Below are 25,655 nucleotides of genomic sequence, written 5' to 3' on the forward strand. Positions count from 1 at the left end.
GAGCCTGACCAGGCTGTGACTCTCCCAGTCCCCCTCCCTGCCCCATTTGCAGACTGGTTCCATGTCTGCCCTTCCCAAGTGCCCAGGACCCTCTGGGATGGCTCTGGTCTTTCCAAGGGGTTTGAGAGAGGTCCCACAGTGACACTGCCCAGCCTTCTCAACATCCCTGACACCAAAGGCCTTTACCACATCCCTCAGTTCCAGGTCAGTGCCCAGAACACAGCACAGCCCTGTCCAGATCCTCAGGGTGGTTCAGAAGGGAGGCAGCTGTGACTTCTTCCCACAGACCCTCACTCTATCCAATGTCTCCCTGTGCAGTCCATGGCTGCCCTGAGCATTATTTCCTGGAGCCTCCCTGCCTGGGATGTTTCTCTCTGTGCAGTCCTAACCACAACCCAGCAAAGAATGCAGGTGGTTTCCCAGAGGACGTTACTCTCAGAGTGAAGTGGCCTCAAGGCACTGTTTGTGCCACTGGAATTGTGGCACCCCCGAGTGCTGCTGATGGTGTTTGTGCTCACTCGGGTTCATCTCCCCACACACACTCGACGCACTGCTGAAATCTCCTCAGTACAGAGCAAACATGGCCTGCTGGCTTGGTCACTTGGTGTCCCTCTGTGCAGAGACAAACAACCTCCTGCAGGTGGGGGAGATGTCAGCGCTGGCAATGGTGGTTGCAGGGGCCGGTGTGGGACAATTGCTCTGGAGCACCTTCCCAGGCTGTTCCCCGAACAAAGACACAGCCCAGGCTCTGCTCTGCTGCTCCCTCAGGTCCATGCCAGGAGCTCTGGCTGTGCCAGGACACTGCTGGGAGCCCCCCTGCACACTCCCCCTCTGCCCCAGGCACTGGGCTTTGCTGTGCCAGGGCATTCCTGGAGCACATTCCTGACTGCAGCTCTGGAGGAGAGCAAAGCCTCCCTGCCCTGCCCTCAGGAGATGCCCTCTGCTGATGGAGCTGCTGTGCTGGAGCCCAGCTGTGTCCCAGCAGTGCCCGTGGCCTGTCCCTGCCTGTGGTCACAGCAGGGACACGCAGCAGGACAGTGCCCAAGCTGCCAGAGCACTCCGGCCTCACAGCCACAGCAGGGCTGGGAAGGAGAGGGTGGAGTTGGGCAGAGCAGATGTGGGAAGAGCCAGGGCCACTGTCCCTGGCTGTGCTGCTGTGCTGGGAGTCTCTTCCCTCCACCTCTGCCCACAGGCACTGCCCCTGCAGGGACAGAGAAGGGCTGAGGAAGAATCATGGACACACAGGTTAGGGCAAGCACTTGTTTTTATTTACCCGCGAAGGAAACAAGCCTCTTGCAGATCTTTGTATTTCAAAAGAAAGGTAGATATTCATGTAGAAATGCTAAGAGTAGTACTACAGTATTTTGTGAGAAACATTACAACAATAGAAAAAACTTACAATAGAAAAAATAGAAAAAGAGAGGAAAAAAGGCTGAGATTGTAAAGAGTTACATTCTGAAGGCTCTGCAGAAGAAAAGAGAATTTATTGCTTTTGAAGATACAGTCACCAGTTTTCCCAGTGTATCCTTGAGCTCCAGGTTCCTCAGGCTGTAGATGAGGGGGTTCAGGGCTGGAAGCACCACTGAGTACAGAACTGACAGGGCCAGGTCCAGGGATGGGGAGGAGATGGAGGGTGGCTTCAGGTAGGCAAATGTGCCAGTGCTGAGGAACAGGGAGAGCACGGCCAAGTGAGGCAGGCAGGTGGAAAAGGCTTTGTGCCGTCCCTGCTCAGAGGGGATCCTCAGCACGGCCCTGAAGATCTGCACATAGGAGAAAACAATGAACACAAAACAGCCAAAATATAGAAGAGCACTTAGCACAATGAGCCAAACTTTCCTGAGTTTGGAGTGCGAGCAGGAGAGCTTGAGGATGTGTGGGATTTCACAGAAGAACTGGCCCAGGGCATTGCCAAGGCACAGGGGCAGGGAAAATGTATTGGCCGTGTGCATGAGAGCATTGAGAAAGCCACTGGCCCAGGCAGCTGCTGCCATGTGGGCACAAGCTCTGCTGCCCAGGAGGGTCCCGTAGTGCAGGGGTTTGCAGATGGACACGTAGCGGTCGTAGCACATGACGGTCAGGAGGGAAAATTCTGCTGACATGAAAAAGGCAAAGAAAAATACCTGAGTAGCACATCCTGAGTAGGAGATGGTGCTGGTGTCCCAGAGGGAATTGTGCATGGCTTTGGGGACAGTGGTGCAGATGGAGCCCAGGTCGCTGAGGGCCAGGTTGAGCAGGAAGAAGAACATGGGCGTGTGCAGGTGGTGGCCGCAGGCTATGGCGCTGATGATGAGGCCGTTGCCCAGGAGGGCAGCCAGGGAGATGCCGAGGAAGAGGCAGAAGTGCAGGAGCTGCAGCTGCCGCGTGTCTGCCAATGCCAGCAGGAGGAAGTGGCTGATGGAGCTGCTGTTGGACATTTCTTCACTCTGGGCATCGTGCACTGTTGAAAGAAGACATTGACAAACTGGGACCAACCTCTTTGAGTCAATCCTATGGTTTTATTTGGAATCCCCACAAAATTACTTATCTTCCCGGGAGCCCGATATTCTTCCTGAATTTGGCTAAACAGCTAAACTTTTTTGAGTTCGGGATTGTGCTGCTAAATTACTGCCTCATTGCTCTCCGCCTGAACACTAGGGAGCCCAGAGGGAAAACAGGGCTCCCTGTGCCCCAGTGCAGGCAGACCTGCTGGAACTACCAAGGTGCCCTTTGCTCATTTCACCTCTCTCTATTTCAGTGTCATCACACTTAAAACTTTCTTGAAAAATAATGTGGACTTTTTGAATTCTTCAGTTTAAAAATAATTTTCTCTAAGCCCTTCTCTCTTTCCCTCTGCCCCAGAACAGGAAGGGAAGCCACGGGTTGGTCTGGCTCTCTGCTGCCAGGAGTTGTGCCTACTGGGAGCTGTTTCTCTCTATCCAAGCCTTGTCCCTGCCAGTGCTGCCCGAGCCCAGCCCAGCCCTGGGGGCTCAGCTCTGCCCTGCAGACCCCTCCCAGCACAGGGCACTGCCCAGGGGCATCTCCCTGGCAGCAGGGCTGAAGGGCAGGGCAGACAAACAGAGATGCTGCAAGCCAAGGTGTGCTGCTGCTGCTGTCTGTAGGGAGAGGAGGCTGAGGAGGCACTTTCTGAGGAGATCTGAGGCACATCTGCTGATGCCCAGGCTGACAGAGCAGGAGTCTCAGTGACACAGACAAAGCTGACAGCCCCTTTCCCTTGCCTTTAGGAGAAAGCTGAGAGCAGCCCTGGGCATGCAGCACCATCTCCACAGCAGGAGGAATCTGCCCTGATGGGGGTCGCTCCTTCCACCTCCAACTTCTCCCCTGCAGCATCCATGGGGAGCTGCCAGGCAGGCTGAGAGCTGCCCCTGGCAGGTGGCACATGCCCTGGGCTGGCCAAGAGCCCTGAGGGCTGCAGGAGCTGCTCTGCAGGACAGCCCTGGGCAGCCCTGGCTGCAGCCCCAGCTTCACCCCCTGCAGCCGTCCCTGGCAGCAGGAGCCGTCCTGCCCTGTCCCTCTGACGGTGCCCAGGGCAGCCCCACTCTGCAGCACATCCTCCTCCTCTTCCTCTGCTACAGAGAAACTGGGAGATTCCTCCTGACACATCTCCCAGGCTGTGGGGTGTGCCAGCTTCAGGAGATCTCTCCAGGAGCACAGGGGATCTATCCCGGTATCCACACACTCACCATGTAGAGGGCTGTGGAGATCTTTCCCCAGGTGAAGTCTCAGCTCAATGTCTTCCCAATCCTGATTGCCTTCAGCCTGTCTCTGCCTGGCTCCTCTCCCCTCAGTGCCTGCAGGCAGAGCCCTCAGCCCTGCTGGGCTGGGAGAGGAGCTGGTCCTGGCAAGAGCTGTTCCTTTAAAGCTCAGCAGCACAGACACAGCACAAGGACTTTAATGAGCCTCTTGGGACTTTGGTGTTGTTTACATCAGACTCAGTCCCTGAGAAAGTGTTCAAAAAACCTCTCAAGAAATCAAAGTTAAATTGAAACTCCAAAGTTTCCTGAAGTTTTAATGGGTCCCACTGAGGAACACGACTGAGAAAGTGTCCCCAGGTTCCAGGTAGAGCAGAACACTGGAGGCAGTGATGACAGCTGGGGACAAAGAAGGCCAAGGTGTCTGTGGTGCTGAGCAAAGCTGGATGTGTTTGAGGAATGCAAAGGGCCAAGGCCTGAGCCCCAGCCCCTGGCCAGGCAGATGCTGTCCCTCCCTCCTTGCTCAGGGCTCTTCCCGGGATGGGCACTGCCATGTGGGGATGTGCAATGGCAAGGGCAGGAGCATGGGGCGGCCCCTGCCAGGCTGCTGAGCAGGGCCGAGGAGGCAATGAGGCCCCAGGCCTGCAAGGGTCACTTGTCTCCTGCTCCTGCCTCAGGCCCAGGGCCAGCAGCCATGGCCCAAGTGCTGCCCAGGTTGGCTCTGTCAGGGCCTTGCAGCTGCTGCCCATGCCTGTGCCCTGTGCAGCCCAGGCTGTGCCACGGTGTCCCTGCCCTGCGCCTCTGTCCCTGCAGGCTGTCCTCATGCCCCGGCTGCCCCACCTGGCTGGCCCCTTCCTTTGCTGACAGCTCTGCCTCCTGCCTGCCTCTGCCTGCCCACACAAAGCCTTGGGCTGACCCAGGCTCCTTCTGGGGGACGTGTTGCACCACAGCCCTGCCCTATGGAGGAAATTTCTTTTTCCTTGTGTCCTGGACCTCCCCTGCTGCATTTGTGGTATCATTTCTCTATCTATCTGTTTTCCACTATGGAGAAAAAGCTCCCCCATTTCTGAATTCACCCTTCAAGCCCTGCCCGGCCACTCCTGTTCTGTCCTCAGTCTCTTCACAACTGAGCCCTGGGCTCTCAGCCTCCATATATGGGTCATGTTCTTGAGGCCTGCAAACCCCAGCCTGGGAGATCTTTGGGCCCTCTCCAAGGTGGGAGGGTTGATGCAGATTGCAATGTTTCAGATGAAAACATTCTGCTCATAGTCTAAGAAAATCACCAGAGGCCAAGGCCAGGCAGAGCTGTCTGTCCTGGCAGCTTTTGTCTGGGAGCAATCCTGGGATAGATGGAATTTTGGCCGCCTAATTCCAATTTCTGCCATGGGCCCTGGACAAGAAGGCCGGTTCTTTTCCATAGGAAGGAAGGCACAAGTCCCGGTGCTTCCAAGGCAGATGAGATGTGATCACCAGAGGCCAAGGCCAGCCAGAGCTGGCAGGTTTTTGTCTGCGACATACCCTTGCATACAAGAAACTTTTTAGGGCAAGTACCAATTCTGTCCATGGTTGTCGGAAAAGAGGGGAAATTCTTTTACACAGGAAGGAAAGCATGGAGCCCCAGTGGTTCATGGCAGATGAGAAGTAGCCCTTGACATTCCAAGATCAGCCGGACCTGTCAGGTCCCCCCTGGGAGGCCAAATCAGCCAGATCTGTTCCATGTTCCCCTCATTCCATGGGGCCCCACAATGTTCCAGTGGCCCCTTGATTCCATGAGGCCTTGAGGTGTCACAATGGCCCCTTGGTTCCACAAGGCCCTGAAGGGTCTTAATGGTCTCCATGGTTCCACGAGGCCCCACAGTGTCAGAGTGGTCTCTTGGTTCCATGAAGCCCTGCGGTGTCACCGTGGCCCCAAAGTGTCACAATGGTCTCCGTGGTTCCACCAGGTCCTCACAGTGTCATCGTGGTCTCCATAGGGAGGAAACAACCGAGCCCCAGTGTTCCAGGGGCAGATGGGCAGCAGCCACCAAAGGCCATGGGCAGCCAGATTAGGCAGTGCTGGTAGATTTTGTCTGGGAGCCATCCTTGGATATCGGGAATTTTAGGGGTGGAATACCAGTTTCAGACATGGATGCCTGGAGGAGAAGGACAATTCTTTTTAATAGGAAGGAAAGCAGGAACACCGGTGTTTCAGGGCCAGATGAAAGGTGGCAATCAGAGGCCAAGGCCTGCCCGAACTCTCTCCTGGTACCGTTCGTCTGATAGGAACTTTTGGATATTGGGAATTTTGCAGGTGGAATCCCAATTTTGGCCATTTCTGCATTGATAAGAAGGATGACACTTTTCCATAGCTAGGAAAGCCCAGAGCCCAAGTGTTTCAGGGGCAGAAGCAAAAAGAGAAGGCCCCTGAGAGGCAAAGCCAGCCAGACCTGTTTGTCCTGGCAGCTTTCGTCACGGAGGAATCCTTGGACATAGAGAATGTGGGAGGTGGAATCTCAGTTGTGACCATGGGCACCTGGTCGAGATGGATGGTTTTTCCATATGAAAGAAAAGTGCAAAGTCCAAGTGCTTTGAAAGAAGATGAGAGGCGGCCACCCATAGGCCAAGAGAGCCAGACCTGTCTCTCCTGACACATTCCATCTGGGGGAAATCCTTGGACATATGGAATTTTGGAGGTGGAATCTCAGTTTTGGCCATGGGCACCTGGATAGGAAGAAGAGTTCTTTTCTCTAGGATGGAAAGCACAGAACCCCAGTGTTTCAAAGGCACATGAGAGACAGCTCTTTGGAAACCAAGGCCTGCCAGACTTGCCAGTCATGGCAGCTTTTGTCTGGGAGAAATCCTTGGATACAGGGAATTCTGGAGGTGGATTCCCATCTTCAGCCATGGACACCTGAAACTGAAAGATGTTTTTTCCCCATGAGAAAGAAAAGCACGTGGTCCCAGTGTTTGAAAGGCAGATGAGAGGTGGGCCCTGGGTGGCCAAATGTCCTGGGTTAAGTGTGTATTCTATTTGCCATCTGTTCCAGGTGGGGCAGTTATCTTCTGCTAACTGGGCAGTTTTCTTTATCTCTTCCACTACCCATCCTCCCTCCAGGGAGAAATCTTCTGTTAATGGGCCATTGAGTGTCACTGCATGACTGATAAAATTACAGCATCCCATTGTGAGATCCTGCGCCCCAGAGAGAGGAGCCAAGCACTCCTACCTGGATGTCATCAGAGATTTTGGGGCACCAGAGCTGCCTTTTCCTGCTGGATTCCCAGAGGAAGACCAGGCCTAGCTACATCACCACTGGATCTTCAGAGGAAGACTCCACCCTTCTACAGGATCACTGTTCCAACAGAACCACACCTGTCACTGCAGGAGGGCTGCACTCACCATTTAATGGGACTGCTACCAACACCCTGACCAACAGGGTGTCAGGTTGTATTCTGACTCTGTCAGTGCTTTTTGTCCGTTTGTGCTATTGATTTGTATTTTTTCGTTTTCCTAGTAAAGAACTGTTACTCCTATTCTCATATCTTTGCTTGAGAGCCTTTTAATGTCAAAATTATAATAATTCAGAGGGAGGGGGTTTCCATTTTCCGTTTCAGGGGAGGCTCCTGAAATCCCCAACCAAAGATACCTGTCTTTTCAAAGCAGGACAGATTTTGGTGCCCAATGGTGGGGCCCGAGGGCATCAAGAAAACAAGGGTGAAGAAAGGAGTAACAGTTCTTGAGTAACCTAATTTTTGTGTGCTGCTTTAGAAACCTCGTTAAGTGTCTCCATGTGGTCCAGCTTACCTTGGTTTGGGTGGCACGTGGTCATGGCTGTATTTCTCCCATTTGCAGGTCCTTATCTAAACATGGGTCCTATAACTACGGCTAGGGTAGCTGTAATCCAGTTTGTTTTATGGCTTAATTATGTGAGGATTTCATGGATTTGTAACTTCCTGTGGAGGGCAGGCACATGGATTCAGAGCTATCACACACTGACTGTATGAACATGGAGGTTAGGAAGAAGAAAGAAGAAGGGCAGGGCACACCCAAATCCCTCCATCTTGGAGCTCCTGACCCCCCTGTACAAAACCCAGACCCCCAAGTACAGAGCCCAAAATCCCCATGTACAGAACCTGAAAATTTTTCCTTTACCCTGTGATTATTTCTGCTGTGTTATCTAAACTTATGTGACTTGTAATTCTTTATGTAAAGTTGGTAAAGTGTTCCATGGGTCAGGTTTAAAGCCACAGGGGTTTCTGGTTGCATGCCAGGGTCTCCGACCCCCCTGGCCAGGGCCCAGAACATCCAGGAACATCAGAGAGACGTCCTGGGTTCTGACACATAACAACTGTGTTGCTGTCTACCACATAATTCCTTCTGTGGGAGATGCAGTGGAAAAAATTATTAGAACCGCTCAGTGCTAAACATAATTTAGGGGGTGTGTTGGGTGAAGAAGACGTCGAGGCTCTGGCAGGGGAAGGGGAATTCAGCAGACCCGAAGATCAGGCCATCCTACCCCTCAGTCTTTTGGACGATATCAAAGCAGCTGCAAAAGCCGCGCTTTTAAAGATTCCAGATGGCACCACCCCCCTTCAGAACTTTTCATCAATACATTTATCAAATTTGTAGATCGCCTCTGAGAGGCAATTGAGAGACAAATTGATAATGTAGATGTCAGAGATGAACTGTTAAGAAAAATGGCAATGACAAATGCTAATGCTGAGACAAAGAAAGTCCTTAGGGCACTGCCTCAAGAACCCGAACCGACCATTCCCCAGATGGTCGAGGCATGCACTAAGGCATCGTCCCTAGAACATACCCTTGCATTAGCAGTGAGCAAAGGGGTGGGGAAGGCGATGATCAGTATTAACAACGTGAGATGTTTCAACTGTGGCCAGTTTGGACACTTCCAGGCCAACTGCCCTCATTTACCACCAGCACAATATAATTCACCTCATGTACCTTCCCCAAGACCATCTAAGAACTAGCAGCCACAGCACCATCTGGGAAACAGCCGGCAGAGCGCAAGGCGGCCCTGCGCAACAACAGCAAATGGCCAGCTGCATCGTCAGGGTCTCCTGACTGTCCAGGAAACCCAATTCCCAGACGGCAGATTTCCGATGATCGCTGCCACCAGGAGGGACTCCAGTTCTTCAGGAGAACCCGCAACCTAAACCAAGGAAATTGTTACGTCCTGTACAACTCAGTCCATCTGATGTGTCCCAACGAGGACCTGGTGAGGGTTCCCACTTGACGGATAAAGGAAGACTTGCACATCCGATGATGAACAACAAGCCTCAAACTTTATTGATAGACACGCATATTTATATTGGTATTAATAAGGCTAATACATATTGCAAAAGGCGAGCTCATTATTGGTTAGTTACTTATCAACCGACTACACCTACTTCTGCATTCTTATAGTGATACTGTTACGACTTTTCTGCTTTTCTTCATATTTCTAGCTGATTTCTGCTGACTATCTATCCTCCCTTTTCTACTGTTGCAGCAAGGGCACAGTGTCCTTGCCTTATATGGACACTGACTTCTGGCTCCTTTACCTGTCTCCTTGCTTAACCAAGGGTATTGCGTCTAAATGGCCTCTTTCAGCTAGCCAACTGTCCACAAAACTCTCCACATTTCCCCCGTTTTCTTTTTGGGCCAGAAATGTCGTATGCCAGGCCTTGTCCATCATTTGGCTAACCATTCTTTGTAAGCAACTAAATAAGCACGGTAACACAAGCATTAGCAATACAATAACAACTAACACCCCTATTGCATACATAACCATTGTTCGCAGCCAGGGGCCTAATCCAAGACTCTTTAGCCACGCTTCTAACCCCAACCCCTCTTCTTCTTTTAAGGCGTGCAGCCCTTTCTGGAGCTCCTTGATTTTTGTATGTATGGATGTGGAATGATCCGATAAATTCATGCAACACATACCCTCAAATTCTTCACAGCCATGACCCTGAGCCAATAGTAGAAAATCAATTGCTGCTCTGTTTTGCAGTACTGCATGATTTATACTTTCCACATCTTTGGATAGCATGTCCAATACCTGAGAGGTGGTATTCAGCTCGTCTTTTACCCAGCAGCCTAGTTGTTTGGCCAAATTCATGGCTTTATTAGCTGCCCCTCCAGGTAACAATGTGGCTACTACCACTTGTCTCAGTTCGCCCCAGAATGCAGGTGGTCCTATTCCCTCGCAACTGAGCTCATGCAAGCTACGGCGACGCCTGGTCGTATTTTGGCTCCATTGTATAAGGAGGGTTACATTGGGGTGAAACATGGCCAATTTCCCAAAGTAACAAGGTCCCCCTTGCGGTTTCACGGGGACTCCATTCTAAGCTCTATCCCTACAAATCAAGAATACTCCTGGGGGTAGTGCTTTTGGCTCCGTAAGGTTGACTCCCTTGCAATGACTATACAATTGGTTGTGCACGGCTGACGAATCAAGGCGGGAATTTAAGGTTGCCCAGTATTTTCCATGCTGGTTAAAATTGTCTGCATCTTCTGGTTCAAAACTAAACCAACCCCCTGTAACATTGTTCAAACTGGCGTTAGCACTGCCAAAAAAATCGAGTTCCTCTGGCGGGGAAGCCAGAGTGTGATTCAAGGCCAAAACAATTTGACCATGCCAGCACCCGTCTTGCTGGCAGGGTGTCAGCCCTGGGGTTGCACTGCAGTTCCCTTGCAACAAAGTTGAGTTATTAAGGGTCTGGTTGTTAACATAACGTCTAAACTCTTCTATATTCCATACTGGAAGCCCTACTAAGCAGGTTCTAAATGGATTTTGCACCCCCCCAAGCTTAAACATATGGAGCTTTGCTTAATCATGTTAGCAAATGTCACCCAAATATTTTCACGAGGTGAATTGTACTGGGTAAACCCAAACACACAGGATAATAGCTCCATAAAAACAAGAATCCTCATTTTCTCTTCTTTCGCTCCCTCTTTCCCTTTTTCAACTTAGCAGTTCCTCTGAAACCGAGAGAGCAAGTCTTAAGTTGTTTAATACATTCGTCTAGTGCCTCCTCAACCCCACAGTCCTCCTCAACCGGCCCAACGACAGAGCTCTGTGTGAGGGGCACCAGTTTTCGACAACAGTATGCTAGTATGTTAGTGCGCACCTGTTTTTCTACTTATTCACACAATGTTTTAAGCCGCCAAGTACAATAAGCTAATATAAGTTGCTCTGGGGCCTCAAACAAGGCCCATGCCTCCCCTAAATTAAGTCCTGTATATTTTCTTAGAGCTCTTTGCCACGAGTTTTGAAAGTTTGAGTTGAACTGACAGCTTGGGCACCAGTTCTGCTAAACAGTTGATTGCTCTAACCAAAATACTCTATCACAGCCCCCACAGTCCAGCGCGATCCACGCTGCACAATTTTATTTCCCACAAGCCCAGCAAGGTTGCGATCTGGGAGCTTCTATTTGTACTATAATGTCCTGACACCACTCGATCCAGTCGTCAGGAGGGTGAAACCAGGCGTGTCGTACTTCATCCGAGTAAGGTTCAAGTCGCAGTAAATAGGGCCGCAATACCAGTGTCAGCTTGTTCTGTACCCTCTCCCTGTCTTCCACCGATAGGGCCTCGATCGTTCTCTGCATTCGGTACCGCTCGAGTCCACTTGGCGGGGATCCACAGGGGACCTGTTGGAGATGAAACACAAAGATATCCCCTTCCCCAGTACAACACCCGAGCAGGCTCCTGCCAGATGCCAGACTTGGGATCTTTGTATCGCACCCAAACATCTTGCCTTACTCCTTGTTTTGCATCCTCCTTCTGATGATGCTTCTCTGCTGGCGACACTTCATCCTCCCCAAACACATACAAATGATTTATCACAAATAACGCTTTAACCAACTGGGTCAGGGGATCTCCCTCCTCCTTATGTTTCTCTAGATATCTCTTAAGAGTCCCATTAGCTCTTTCTATAATTGCTTGTCCTGTGGGGGAGTGAGGGATTCCTGTGATGTGCTTTACACCCCAGGTTGCAAAAAACTTCTTTATCCTGGTACTTACATATGCTGGACCATTATCAGTCTTGATTGTTCCTGGGACTCCCATTACTGCAAAGCAACTACATAAGTGCCTTTGCACGTGAACAGCTTTCTCCCCTGTCTGTGCAGTAGCCCAAATAAACTTACTGTAGGTATCAATGCTCACATGCACATACTTCAACCTACCAAAACTTGGAACATGGGTAATATCCATCTGCCAGATTTCATTTGAACTTAACCCCCTCGGATTTACCCCAATTCCTAAACCTTGACCCCCATTGTGATGACTGCATATGGGGCAGGAACGAACAATTGTTTTAGTCTCTGCAATGGGCAATTTGAATTCTCTGGCTAATCCCTTTGCATTCTGGTGAAATTTACTATGGGCCTCTCTTGCTAATACGTGTTTACTGATAGGCGAGGTCTGCATGGCAGGAGTCATCACTAATCTATCAGCTCTCGCGTTTCCTTCCCCTAGGCCCTGTTCCCATTTGTGACTCCTAATATGGATAATTGAATAGGCCTCCGTTCTTAGCCTGATTGCCTTTTTTAACTGCAATAACAACTCATACAGTCTTTTATTCTGTACTTCTTTTACGGTGGCATCCTCAATTCGGGAAGCTACTCCTGCTACATAGAGGGAGTTGGTTACCACATTCAAAGGATCTTTTAGGTTAACCATTGCCCATACTACAGCTAAAAGTTCCAATGTCTGGAGACTGTCCTTATCATCTGCTTCCAGCAGATGCTGCTGCCATTGCCCTTGCTGTTTCCATGTCACAGCTGCCCTTCTGGACTTCTTGCCAGCATCCGTGAAAGCTGTGATAGCTCCTGCTATTGGTGACGGACTTCGAATGGGCTTTGTTATCCAGTCCCATTCTATCATCCATTGGAGAGGGCTAGGGTGTAGTTTGCCCGTCTCTATAACGGCTCCAGCTGCTAGGAGGGCATCCTGCAGCTCCTCAGAGTTCAGTAAATACCAGTCAAGTGTCTCCTTTTTTATTGGTAACCGTATTACAGCTGGCTCCGCTCCTGTAACCTGAATTGTTCTGAGGCGTCCTTTCTTAATAAGAGACGCAACCATTTCAGTTTTTGTTCTTAAAGTTCTTTGCTGCTGTAATGGTGGGGAGAGCCACTCTAATACCCTCTGCTCCCCCGTTTTCTTTTCAAGCTGAGATAAAGCACCCAAAATATGTACAGGACTATTCCACAAGATAATATCAACAGGTAAATCAGGGTTCCGGCGCACAACCTGCCCAGAACTAATACAGTCAATAATACCCCGCAACGCATCCTTTTGTGTCGTTGTCAAGGTGACCGGTGCAGTAGGGTCCGTACCCTTAAGCAAGGGTCGTAAGTGCTCCAATAAGTGGTTAGGGATCCCAACTATCGGCTTCAACCACTGTAATTCTCCAAGTAATTTCTGTGCATCATTCAATGTCTTTATGTGAGTTGTAAGTTCCAATTTTTGGGGAGCAATAGTTTGTTCAGTTAGGATCCACCCTAAATATTTCCATGGTGCTGAGCGTTGAATCTTTTCAGGGGCAACTACCAGGTTGCGCTGTAATAACGCCTTCTGAATTATTTCCACCTGTAGATCCGTAAATGGTTCAGGTTGGCTGAACAATATATCATCCATATAATGATAGATGATACAATGAGGCCATTTTTGGCGCAGGGGTTGTAGCGCAGCATCGACATACAGCTGGCATAAAGTGGGGGAGTTGCGCATGCCCTGTGGAAGAACAGTCCATTCAAAACGCTGATCTGGTCCATTTCTATTAACTGCTGGCAGGGTAAATGCAAATCTCTTGGTGTCCTGTGGATGCAAGGCTATTGTGAAGAAACAGTCCTTTAAGTCTATAATTAGCAATGGCCACCCCTGTGGAATCATGGCAGGGTTTGGCAAACCAGGCTGCAAGGCCCCCATTGGTTCCATTTGATCATTAACTGCCCGTAAGTCATGCAAAAGACGGAAATTCCCCGACTTCTTTTTAATCACAAAAATAGGAGTATTCCATGGGCTGGTAGACAATTTAAGATGTCCTTGTTTAAATTGCTCTTCCACCAGCTGATGGGCATGCATGAGACTCTCCCCTTTTAAAGGCCACTGCTTAACCATCACAGGCGTATTAGTTTTCCATGTGAGTGGAATGGGGAAAGTCCAAGCAATGGCAATTACCCCAAAGGGTGCTCGTTGGTCAGTACCACTCCCAATTGAGCCAAAATGTCCCGACCAATAAGGCACTGCACTGTAGGTGGTAGTGTGACTACCGAGAAAACTGTAGTTAACCATTGTCCATCCACCTTTACTTGCAAAGACGGCGTCTTACTGGCAAGGGTGAGTCCTCCCACTCCTGTTAGGGTATCCGCTGAAGGGTAAAGTGGCCATTGACGGGGCCAATGCTCCGGGCTGATTATACTAGTATCAGCTCCTGTGTCCAACAGTCCCATAAGGACAATCATTTGTCCCCGAAATTTTAATTCCACCTTTTTGCGGGGTCGCTCCCCCAAGTTCATAGTCAGCAAAGTAATTCCTGTGGATCCAAATCCCGGATTTGTTGGCTCCTTCTGATCACGTGGGGAAATGCTAGCAGTAAGCTGTGGCAGAGGCACCAATTGAGCAATACGCTGACCCTTTGCAATGGTAACCGGAGGAAAAAGAGTACATGCCATTATTTGTATTTCTCCCGTATAGTCTGCGTCGATCACCCCTGGTAACACAAATAATCCCATCATGGATGCTGAGGAACAGCCAAGCAGCAAAGCACCGATTGTTTTGCCTTGAATTCGTAATGGTCCATAGGCTCCTGTAGGTATCCTGTGTAGCTGAGTGGTTACGATGGAAACATTTACTGCTGCTGCCAGGTCAGGTCCGAGGCTGCTGGTGGTGGCTGGCTGTAGACTGCAGGTGGAGCTGATGTCACGGCGGCGATTTGTGTCCGGGCGCGGCCGTCCTGCGCGCTCCTCCGTCCGTTTCCCGATCGCCGACGACAGGCAGCTGTGTTGTGGGTATCCGAGTGACAGTACTGGCACCACACTCCTCCGGCTTGGCATTCTCGGCGAAAATGACCACTCCCCCCACACCGATAGCATTTTGTTGGGCATTTTTTCGGTGCTGGGGTTACGGCTGCGGAGACTCGGAGAGGTGCAAGAGCAGCTAACACCTGGCTTTGAGAGGCTTTTGCTTGCTCCTGAAGACCCTCCCCCAGTTGTTTAATAGCATCCACTAAAAATGCCTGAGTCCCAGTAGGGATTTGGGCCATCCTCTCTAATGCTTCCTCTATGGACCAGTTCGCCCCTAGGGTGCTTAATACGTTTCTTGTGGATTGATTACAATTCTGAAGGGCACATTGTTTTAATAGTGCACCTCGCATATACTCCGGCACCCCTGCTTTTTCTATAGCAGTTGCAGCTCTATCTATAAACGTGCCAAATGCTTCATCTCGTCCTTGCTTAATCCCCATATACATTGGTACACCACCCGGCTCCTTCACCTGCTCTATAGCCTGCCTCACCAACCTCATAGCCTCTCTACACTTATCCGGTCCTATCAATGCCTGTGCTTCTGTGCGAATAAATGCACCCAATCCCATCAATTCATCTGCTGTCACACCATGCAAAGGATCTCCCTGCTGTCTTGGTGTGGCTACGCACTCATTAACCAGCGCTTGCCAGTGCGCATTGAACAGCAGTTGCTGATGTTGTGTAAAAATCAATCTCGCTATCCCTCTACAATCAGCAGGCAAAAGTATCTGCGTACTCCAAATGTAATCTAGCATTTGCTTCACCGGCTCGCTCGTCACTCCAAACTGGCTAACAGTCGCTCTAAGCTGTGATAGCAATTTCCAGTCAAGAGCAGTGATTGTTACTTGCATTCCTCCCCCCGCAACCGGCTGAAAAACTGCCGGGAATGCCAGCGCTGAGGCTGCCTCCATTAACCCCCTGTCCCCCTTATCCAAACAGTCCTTGGCCAGCGCCGCCCACGCCTCCCTCCGTTCCCTGGCAATGGCCTCCGCTAGGTCGCTTTTCGCCCCAGGAATCGGCTCATTACCTGACGGGGGTGAATTTATAGGTGGCTTAGGGCAGGACTGTGACCCCTTCGGGGGTGTTAGTGATTGAGGGGGCGCTGATGGCTCACCGGAGGCTCCGGCATTGGAAGCAGGAGGCGGGGGGGCAGGACAACACTATTAACTGCAGGAGGTAACGGAGCAGACTGAAACCAATCCTTATCATAGTTTCTATTTCTATCTTGAGCGACCGATGCTTGCTCCGCTGCCTTCTTTTCTGCCTGATACTGTAAAAGCTCATTATGCACAACCTTCCATAACTTCCCAAACTTTTTCGCTGTTTTATCATCCTCCAACGTAGCCTCCCACAACTTATCCCCAAATTTACGCCATTCTGATAGCTCATGCACTGTATGTGGATTCTGAAAAAACCCCTTTTCATATCCATAAGCTAACAATCCTGGCAATTCCTTATGCAAATCTATTTCCTTTACTTGCCTTCTCTGTAAAAAGGCAGTGAATAAATCATATGCTGCTTGCCTCTCCATACCTTTTTTCGTCAGCGCTGTTGCAGGTTTCCCAGGCTCCGGCAGCACGTATGGCCAGGACTGTCTGTACAGCTCCTGGGGACCGCAGACCGCAAACCAGTGGCCGGTCTGTTTGTACCATTCCCCCTGCGATAGGAACCCAACCCTACTTCATCCGTCCGTGGCGGGCGTTTTCTATCACGTCGCTCGGGTCACCATTTGACGGATAAAGGAAGACTTGCACATCCGATGATGAACAACAAGCCTCAAACTTTATTGATAGACACGCATATTTATATTGGTGTTAATAAGGCTAATACATATTGCAAAAGGCGAGCTCATTATTGGTTAGTTACTTATCAATCGACTACACCTACTTCTGCATTCTTATAGTGATACTGTTACGACTTTTCTGCTTTTCTTCATATTTCTAGCTGATTTCTAGCTGACTATCTTCCCTCCCTTTTCTACTGTTGCAGCAAGGGCACAGTGTCCTTGCCTTATATGGACACTGATTGCTGGCTCCTTTACCTATCTCCTTGCTTAACCAAGGGTATTACGTCTAAATGGCCTCTTTCAGCTAGCCAACTGTCCACAAAACTCTCCACAGTACAACTTCTACAAATACAATATCACAAGCAGTTCTAAAGCATGCACATCCGTTGCCTATGTATATTAAAACTGTTTTAGAAGTCTCGTTAGGATGAATTTCAAAATGACAGATGTTTTGCTCTGTGTCTAAACAAATATCTTGAGCTGTGATTGCATTGCTTTCACAGAGGAACCCTTGTTGTTCTCGGGCAATCCAGGATTCCAAATTGACAGTTTGCCATTTGTCACCAATGCGGCGGGCCCATTCCCTATGCTCGGAAGGATAGAGAACAGCTCCGCCGTGGTTCAGCCCTAATGCAATAATAGGAAAAACCAAATGCACTGAGGCATTGCTTATGGTTAACACAAAAACTGTGGCTGTGTTTGAAATGGGGTCATAGGTAAAATTCACCAGGTTCCACCAGGATTGGAATTCTCTTTCAAAGCCAGTGGCACTGTCCCAAATTATTTTTGGAATTTCAGTAGGAAAGGTGCCTTCTTCACCTTCTCTTATAACTGAGGCGGAAACTGACTGCATCCACAGTTGTGCCTGGATACAGCTGAGAGCCAAAGAAACATTGTTTTGTGTAGCACCGAGTGCATCAATTACCAATTTGGGATCGTTTACATTTACCTTCTCCCAGTTTGGCAAAATGTTTGATAGCAGCCACTGCTGTGTTCCCAGAGCCAATAAGGATGACTGCAGTGGTTGCTGTAATTTGGTCAAATCTCTAGTTGTGGCAGCCAATTTATTTAAGCTCAATTAATTTACATGGTATTGTCACAGCATCACCTTGTATTACCATAAAGGGAAGGGAGAACATTATTTTTGTCATCCAATGCTAGTGTTGTCATGGTTTATCAGGTCTTCATGTCCCTCAGAGTTCTTCTGTAAAAGTAACCACAACAGAATCCTGTCACAAAGAGGCAGGAGAAATTAGAATGATGGAATAGTCAGAGAGGTTTTTTACACCAGGTGTACTTCCCCTACAGCAGGGGAGTCCACCAAAACAGGTTGTCCAGGGAAATATGCTGGATTCTTGAAGGCATCTGGTCTCCATAGTGAAGGAATTATGCTTGGAGCTGTTGGGCAAAAAGCAGTGATTTTGGGACAGCCATTTAACCCCCATCTATAGTAAGGGGTGTGAGAAGTCCACTTAATCCCTGCACCTTTTTTCCAATCCTGCACACCTTTGACAGTAAAGTGAGAAACATTATCAGATTGAATTTCCTGTGGTTTTAGGGACATTCCAAACCCTCCTTGCATTGCTTTAACAGTATTATCTCTGGTAGCTCTTTGAAAAGCATCAGCCTGGACCAACCCAAATATAAACACAGCATAGGACTCAGTGTAAATACAGACAAGGAAATAATTCTGTCCCTCACATTGGAAAATACTCCAAACAGTTAACAGTTTTTCAACCTGAGCATTGCCTTCCCCCTCTCCGTTAGCAGAAGTGGGGGAGAAAGGAGGGGTTGCTTTAATCACAGAAGCAAGTTTGTTTTGGCTGCTACCCAAGCTCTCAGTTTCTTGTATTTTGTGTAAGTTTTTTCTACTTCTATGAGAGTTAAGCTAACCACACATAACTCCTTTTCCCAGGTAGTGTATCTTTTCTCAGCATCTTTGAAACCGTGGGAATAAAACCCAACAGGCTTTGTCGGACCCTCGGGACCCTGCTGCCAAAAGTGTAGGGATAGCCATGAGGAGGCAAATCCCCACTCCACCTGAAAGGGATCTGTAGGATGGATAGGGTCCAGTGCTTGGTGAGCTGTTGCTTCAAAAATCAGCAGTCGCAATGCTTCCTCCTGAGAAGGAGTCCAATCCCATTTCATCCCCTTTCTCAGCAAGTCCCGAGAGGCAACAAATGGGTCATTCTGGCTACAAAGAAGTTTATCTGGTGTTTCTATAGGAGACATAGCTGCTATGTTTTTTTGAGGGAAAATTGCTGTAGGTTTAAGTGTTCCTGGAAGCCCTTGAATTAAAGAGGTCATAATTTCAGGCTTTACAGGTGATTGCATTGATAACTCATAGCTTGTAGTTGATTTTCTTTCATGCATCATTTGCAAGCAAGCAGCTTTGTGAATGTTTTCCAGGTGTTGGTCAGGGGTACCAGCTATGGTTAAAAGGTCTCCCCTTTCCAAGGGGTTAAGCCCCCCTGCCCAATGAGCTGCCCGCTGAGTCAGGGACCATGGGATTCGTCTGTCTCCCGTTGTTAAGAACACCCCATGTCCCCGGTACCCACCGGCTTCTTGTTCTGACAAAAGAATTTGTCCTCCCCCGGTGGGAGACACTTGACATATGTATTCTGTTTCAGATTTGTGGGGGAGAAGCCCATAGCACTTTTCAAGTTTTGTTAATTCAGTAGCAGTGTACGGGATTTCTTTGGTGGTTATGTGCAGGTCAAGATGCTCGTCATTGATATAGTTGCATTCTATTTTAATTAGAGGTCTCATGCTAGAACAACAGTGTTCCCCACTATTTTTTATCAGAGCTAATTCTTTTGGAGGGTAATTTTGATTTATGTGGGGAGTTTCCTTCTCCTCTGTTTCTTTTGAGGAATTGGCATTCCGTGAATTTTTAACATGTTCCTCTCTCAAGGCAGCCCGTAATAAATTATTTTCATTGCTTTCTTCATCTAATTGTTTTTGCAAAACTTCCACTAGGTTTTGGAAGGAGTCTATGATAGCATTTTCTTCACTTCTTCACTTAAAGCGAGTTTCTATGGCTGCTGTGAGACAAGCTCCCAAAACTGAGCAGAGGATGGTTTTACTTTTGCCCAGTTTAAATTTTGTTTCATGTTTTAAAGAACATATTCTATCAATAACAGTTTCTAAATTAAACCAATTGCAGTTTGCCCATTCTTCTCCTTCTGGAGAAGGTGTGGCATTGTATTTACCAGGCAGAGCATAAAATTCAGCTTTACAGAATCACAGAATCACAGAATAATGAGGTTGGAAGAGACATCTAAGATCATCAGGTCCAACCTATGCCCTAACACCTCAACTAGACTATAGCACCAAATGCCATGTCCAGTCTTTTTTGAAACACATCCAGAGATGGTGATTCTACCACCTCTCTGGGAAGACAATTCCAGTATTTAATTATTCTTTCAATGAAATTTTTTTCCTAATATCCAATCTGTACCTTTCCTGACATAGCTTGAGACTGTGTCCTCGTGTTCTGTCACTTGCTGCCCGGTGGAAGAGACCGACCCCCACGTGTCTGCAACCTCCCTTCAGGAAGCTGTAGAGAGCAATAAGGTCACCCCTAAGCCTCCTCTTCTCCAGGCTAAACAGCCCCAGCTCCTTCAAACGTTCCTCATACGGCTTGTGTTCCAAGCCCCTCACCAGCCTTGTTGCCTTCCTCTGGACACGCTCCAGCATCTCAGCGTCCTTCCTAAACTGAGGGGCCCAGAACTGGACGCAGCACTCCAGATGCGCTCTCACCAGCGCCGAGTGCAGGGGAAGAATGACCTCCCTGCTCCTGCTGGTCACACAATTCCAAATGCAGGCCAGGATGCCATTGGCCTTCTTGGCCACCAGGGCACATTGCTGGCTCATATTCAACCGGCTGTCGACCAGCACCCCGAGGTCCCTTTCTGCCTGAGCACTGTCCAGCCACACTGTCCCCAGTTCGTAACGTTGTAGGGGATTTTTGTGGCCAAAATGTAGAACTTGGCATGTAGTAAACTTCATGCTGTTGTACTCTGCCCATCCATCCAACTGACCTAAGTCTCTCTGCAGAGCCCTCCTTCCTTCCAATAGATCAACACAAGCTCCCAGCTTAGTGTCGTCTGCAAATTTACTAATGAAGGACTCGATGCCCTCATCCCTGTCATTTATAAAAATATTAAATAGAACTGGTCCCAGCACGGACCCCTGAGGGACACCCCTGGTGACTGGCTGCCAGCTGGATGCAGCGCCGCTCACCAGCACTCTCTGGGCCCGGCCATGCAGCCAGTTCCTAACCCAGCACAGAGTGCTCCTGCCCAAGCCGTGGGCTGCCAGCTTCTCCAGGAGTGTGCTGTGGGAGACAGTGCCAAAGGCCTTGCTGAAGTCTAAATAGGCAACATCCACAGGCTTTCCTGCATCCACCAGGAGGGTCGCCTGGTCATAGAAGGAGACCAGGCTGGTCAGACATGATCTACCCTTCATAAACCCGTGCTGGCTGGGTCTGATACCCTGGCCATCCTGTAAGTGCTGTGTGATAGCACTCAGTATGAACTGTTCCATTATCTTTCCTGGTACTGAGGTCAGGCTAACTGGCCTGTAATTACCAGGATCCTCCTTCCTACCTTTTTCATAAACAGGTGTCACATTGGCCAGTTTCCAATCGTCTGGAACCTCACCAGTGAACATCCCCACATGGCAGTGCCCATCCCGGGAAGAGCCCTGAGCAAGGAGGGAGGGACAGCATCTGCCTGGCCAGGGGCTGGGGCTCAGGCCTTGGCCCTTTGCATTCCTGAAACACAGCCAGCTTTGCTCAGCACCACAGACACCTTGGCCTTGTTTGTGCCCAGCTGTCATCACTGCCTCCAGTGTTCTGCTCTAAGTGGAACCTGGGGACACTTTCTCAGTCGTGTCCCTCAGTGGAACCCATTAAAACTTCAAGAAACTTTGGAGTTTCAATCTAAATTTGAGTTGTTGAGAAGTTTTTTGAAGACTCTCTCAGGGACTGAGTCTGATGTAAACAACACCAAAGCCCCAAGAGGCTCATTAAAGTCCTTGTGCTTTTGCTGTGCTGCTGAGCTGGGCTGAGCTCCTGGAATAGTGGGAGATCCTTGAAAACAAGGAAAGCTTCAAAAAGACATTTCTCCTGAGGAGCAGCTCCTTTCCCAGCCCAGCAGGGCTGGGGCACTGCCTGCAGCCACCCCAGGCACAGCACAGAGGCACAGAGAGCTTCAATCAGTCAGGGCTGGGAAGGTGCTGAGAAGTGACTGGGGGAGAATCCCTGCCAGCCCTTGAGACAGGAACCTCTGGCTGCAGGACAAGGCAGCTGCAGCTCCTGGTGCGATCTCCTAAAGCTGGAACATCCCAATGCCTTCAGACTCTGTGAGTCCATTCTCTGATCATCTCTTGTGCAGAGCAGCCAGGGGTGCCCAGGGCTGTCCTGCAGAGCAGGGTCCTGCAGCCCAGGGCTCTGTGCTGGGGCAGGGACTCTGCTGCTTGACAGGGACAGCTCTCAGCCAGCCCTGGGAACTGCTCCCAGCACTGGGGGACAAGATCTGGGTGGAAGGAGACAGCTGGTGAGGCTTGGAAGTGTTCTGTGTGGTGAGGATGCTGCATTGTTCAGGACTGCTCCCAGCATGACATTTACCTCCAGGGCATTTCCTAGTAAATTATACAGGTTGCACAGCATGGCAGGGGCTGCATAAAAGAGAAAAATCTTGCTTTTTAAATCTACATCTCTGCATTGCCTGGATGGGAAAGTGCTCATAGATATTCATGTCTCATTTCTGGTTGAGAAAAATTGAAAAAAATCTCTCAAATCTGAATACACCAGGCAGTGACAGAAATCAACACAGAGTCCCTTACAGACAGCAGCAGTATCACTTTTCCAGCCTCTTCAGGGCTGCTCTGACTTTGCCATCAGAGCCTGCAGAGCCAGAGCTGCCCCTGGGCAGTGCCCTGTGCTGGGAGGGGTCTGCAGGGCAGAGCTGAGCCCCCAGGGCTGGGCTGGGCTCGGGCAGCACTGGCAGGGCCCAGCCCTTGGCACAGGGAGCAGCTGCTGGCAGAGCCAGCTCCAGGCAGCAGAGCCCTGGGCAGGCAGGTGTGCAGAAAGTGCCCCCAAGTTGTGCTGGGATATTTAAAATTCTCCAGAAATTGAAGTATTCCATAATTATCTATTCTGCAGATATCCAAGCCAAGACATAGCAAATGTCCAACAGCAGCTCCATCAGCCACTTCCTCCTGCTGGCACTGGCAGACATGCGGCAGCTGCAGCTCCTGCACTTCTGCATCTTCCTCAGCATCTCCCTGGCTGCCCTCCTGGGCAACGGCCTCATCATCAGCGCCGTAGCCTGCGGCCACCACCTGCACACGCCCATGTTCTTCTTCCTGCTCAACCTGGCCCTCACTGACCTGGGCTCCATCTGCACCACTGTGCCCAAAGCCATGCACAATTCCCTCTGGGACACCAGCACCATCTCCTACTCAGGATGTGCTGCACAGGTATTTTTCTTTGCCTTTTTCATTGCAGCAGAATTTGCATTTCTCACCATCATGTGCTACGACCGCTACGTGTCCATCTGCAAACCCCTGCACTACGGGACCCTCCTGGGCAGCAGAGCTTGTGCCCACATGGCAGCAGCTGCCTGGGCCAGTGGCCTTCTCAATGCTCTCATGCACACAGCCAATACATTTTCCCTGCCCCTGTGCCAGGGCAATGCCCTGGGCCAATTCTTCTGTGAAATCCCACACATCCTCAAGCTCTCCTGCTTGCACTCCAGCTTAAGGGAACTTGGGCTTCTTGTGGTCACTTTCTGTTTAGCTTTTGTTTGTTTTGTGTTCATGGTTTTCTCCTATGTGCAGATCTTCAGGGCTGTGCTGAGGATCCCCTCTGAGCAGGGACGGCACAAAGCCTTTTCCACCTGCCTCCCTCACCTGGCCGTGGTCTCCCTGTTCCTCAGCACTGACACATTTTCCTACCTGAAGCCCCCCTCCATCTCCTCCCCATCCCTGGATCTGGCAGTGTCAGTTCTGTACTCGGTGGTTCCTCCAGCCCTGAACCCCCTCATCTACAGCCTGAGGAACCAGGAGCTCAAGGAATCTCTCAGGAAAGCCATGACTAGATGCTTTTCAGCCTGTTCATTGTCCCATAACAGCCCTCACAGTGCTTTGCATTGGGAGCCAGAAAGGAGCTGGAAACACACCCCCGGTTTGGCTCCTGCTGTCTCTCAGCATTCTCCCTCCATCAAGGGGCTGTGAGTGGGTCAGACCCTGGGAAGGGACACCAGGCCAGTGACCCAAATTAACCAAAGGCATATTCCAGACTGTATGGTACTAGTTCTGGTATAAAAGCTAAGGAAGGAGGAGGAATATGGGGCATTTCCTGTCTACAGTGTTTATCTTCCTGATCAACCACTCAACCTGCTGAAGTTCTGCTTCCTGGGAAGTGGCTGAATATCACTTGCTGACGAGAAGTAGAGAATAAAATTATTGGGTTTTTTCCTCGTTGCTGGTGCATGTAGAAACTTCCTCTTTTGCTATAGAAAACTGCCTTATCTCAATCTACAATTTGTCTCCCCTATTATTTTCTCTCCCTTGTCCAGCCAAGCAGGGGAGTGCTAGAGCGGCTTGGTAGGCACATGGACTCCAGCAGAGGTAACCCACCAGAAGGAGCCCCGGAAGGCCTGCTTTCCTCTGTCAGAAGCTCTCAGTGCATGTCATGAGAGGCCAAGCCTGCCCTTAAGTATATTTTTAATATTTTTCTGCTTCTGATTCTGTTATATTAAAAGAAATGCTATTATCCACCCCCTTCAACTTAATTATCCCTCCTGCTTGTGTGATGCAGAGATATTGTGTAAGCAGGGAGTCTCACATTGAATTTAGGTGAAATAAATGAATATGCAACCACTTGGTAAAATATTTTGTACTATCCTCATGAGAGCAGGAATGAACAGAAATGGGCACAGCTTTGTGGCTGCCCCAGCTTTGGGATGGGCCCTGGGCCTGGAGCAAGAGCAGCTCTTGAGGGCCCCAAGGCCGGGGCTCTTGTGCTGCCCTGGGCAGATGGGATGGCAGCAGGGGCTGCAGAGCTCTCAGGATCTCCTGCAGAGGAGAGCAGGGCACCCAGGGAGCCTCCTTTCCCTTGGCCAGGCCCGTTCCCCCATGCTGGGGCTGAGTCCTGTGGCAGCTGCAGCTGCTGCTGTGCCCTTGAGAGGGGCTGAGGCCGTGGGGCAGTGCCCAGAGCAGTCTGGCCTGAGCAGAGCTGTGGGGCCAGAGCCGGCTGGGCTGGGCTGGGGAGAGGCCCTTGGTGCTGCCCAGAGCTCAGGGCAGCTGGCAGAGCTTGCAGGGAGCTGGGCTGGGCTCAGAGAGCCTGGCACAGAAACCATCAGTGTCCATCTCAGCCTGGCTGAGCGTGCAGGGGCCAGGAAGAGCACCCCAGGGTCTGCAAGTTCTCTGTGTGGGAGCTGAGCTTGTGAGCCCTTGAGCCCTGCCAAGAGCTGGGGCTGCACCTGCAGCTCCAGAGGAGATGGGAGCAGAGACAAATCATTCCTGTTGAATTCTTTCTTGTTTGCTTATGCAGGTGACCTGGATCCATATGCAGAGGAGGTCTTTTGTGTCAGATAACAATGGTAGAGGGAAAAGAATAGTATTATGTAGCTGAAAAAAATATTTCATGCATAATACACAATTAGGAAAAAAAGGCAGACATGATCAGAAGAGCATCTGATTTTTTTCAGTGGATGAGAGACTCATTGATGTTCCAGTAGTCAAAACTATTCAAATCCTTTCCTCAGGGCTTCCTTGAGATGAGAGATGACCACCAGAGGCCAAGGCCAGCCAGAAATCTCTGTCCTGGCAGCTTTTGTCTGGGAGAGCCCTTGTATATAGGGAATTTTTCAGGGGGAGTATCAGTTTTGGCCATGGACACCTGGAAAGATGGATGGTTCTTTTCCATAGGAAAGAAAGCACAGGGCCCCAGTTCTCCAGAGACTGATGAGAGGCAGTTCTCAGCATTCCAAGATCAGCTGGACCTGTCAGGTGGCCCCTGGGAGGCCAAACCAGCCAGAGCTGTTCCACGAAGCTTGGCTCCATGAGGCCCTGCAGGGTCACAATGGCCCTTTGGTTCCCTGGGGCCCCACAGTGTCACAATGGTCTCCATGATTCCAAGGGGCCTTGCAATGCCACAATGC

At 50.0% G+C, this 25,655-nt stretch overlaps 2 protein-coding genes across 2 annotated transcripts; one reads left to right on the forward strand and one right to left on the reverse strand.

Moving 5' to 3' along the window:
* Nucleotides 1-1,299: 1,299 nt before the first annotated feature.
* Nucleotides 1,300-3,846, reverse strand: LOC119696430 (olfactory receptor 14I1-like). Its single transcript, XM_038126164.1, has 3 exons — nucleotides 3,681-3,846; nucleotides 2,121-2,437; nucleotides 1,300-1,760 (listed from the first exon to the last, which is right to left on the reverse strand). Exons 2-3 carry the CDS (start codon nucleotides 2,412-2,414, stop codon nucleotides 1,449-1,451), a joined length of 606 nt encoding a protein of 201 aa, XP_037982092.1. The 5' UTR covers nucleotides 2,415-2,437; nucleotides 3,681-3,846; the 3' UTR covers nucleotides 1,300-1,448.
* Nucleotides 3,847-23,019: 19,173 nt separating this feature from the next.
* On the forward strand, nucleotides 23,020-24,683 carry LOC119696429 (olfactory receptor 14J1-like). The gene has a single exon (XM_038126163.1). It carries the CDS (start codon nucleotides 23,020-23,022, stop codon nucleotides 23,722-23,724), a length of 705 nt encoding a protein of 234 aa, XP_037982091.1. The 3' UTR covers nucleotides 23,725-24,683.
* The last annotated feature ends 972 nt before the right edge of the window (nucleotides 24,684-25,655 follow it).

The sequence above is a fragment of the Motacilla alba genome, unplaced genomic scaffold, assembly GCF_015832195.1.
Source record: "Motacilla alba alba isolate MOTALB_02 unplaced genomic scaffold, Motacilla_alba_V1.0_pri HiC_scaffold_28, whole genome shotgun sequence".
In the NCBI taxonomy this organism is placed as follows: domain Eukaryota; kingdom Metazoa; phylum Chordata; class Aves; order Passeriformes; family Motacillidae; genus Motacilla; species Motacilla alba.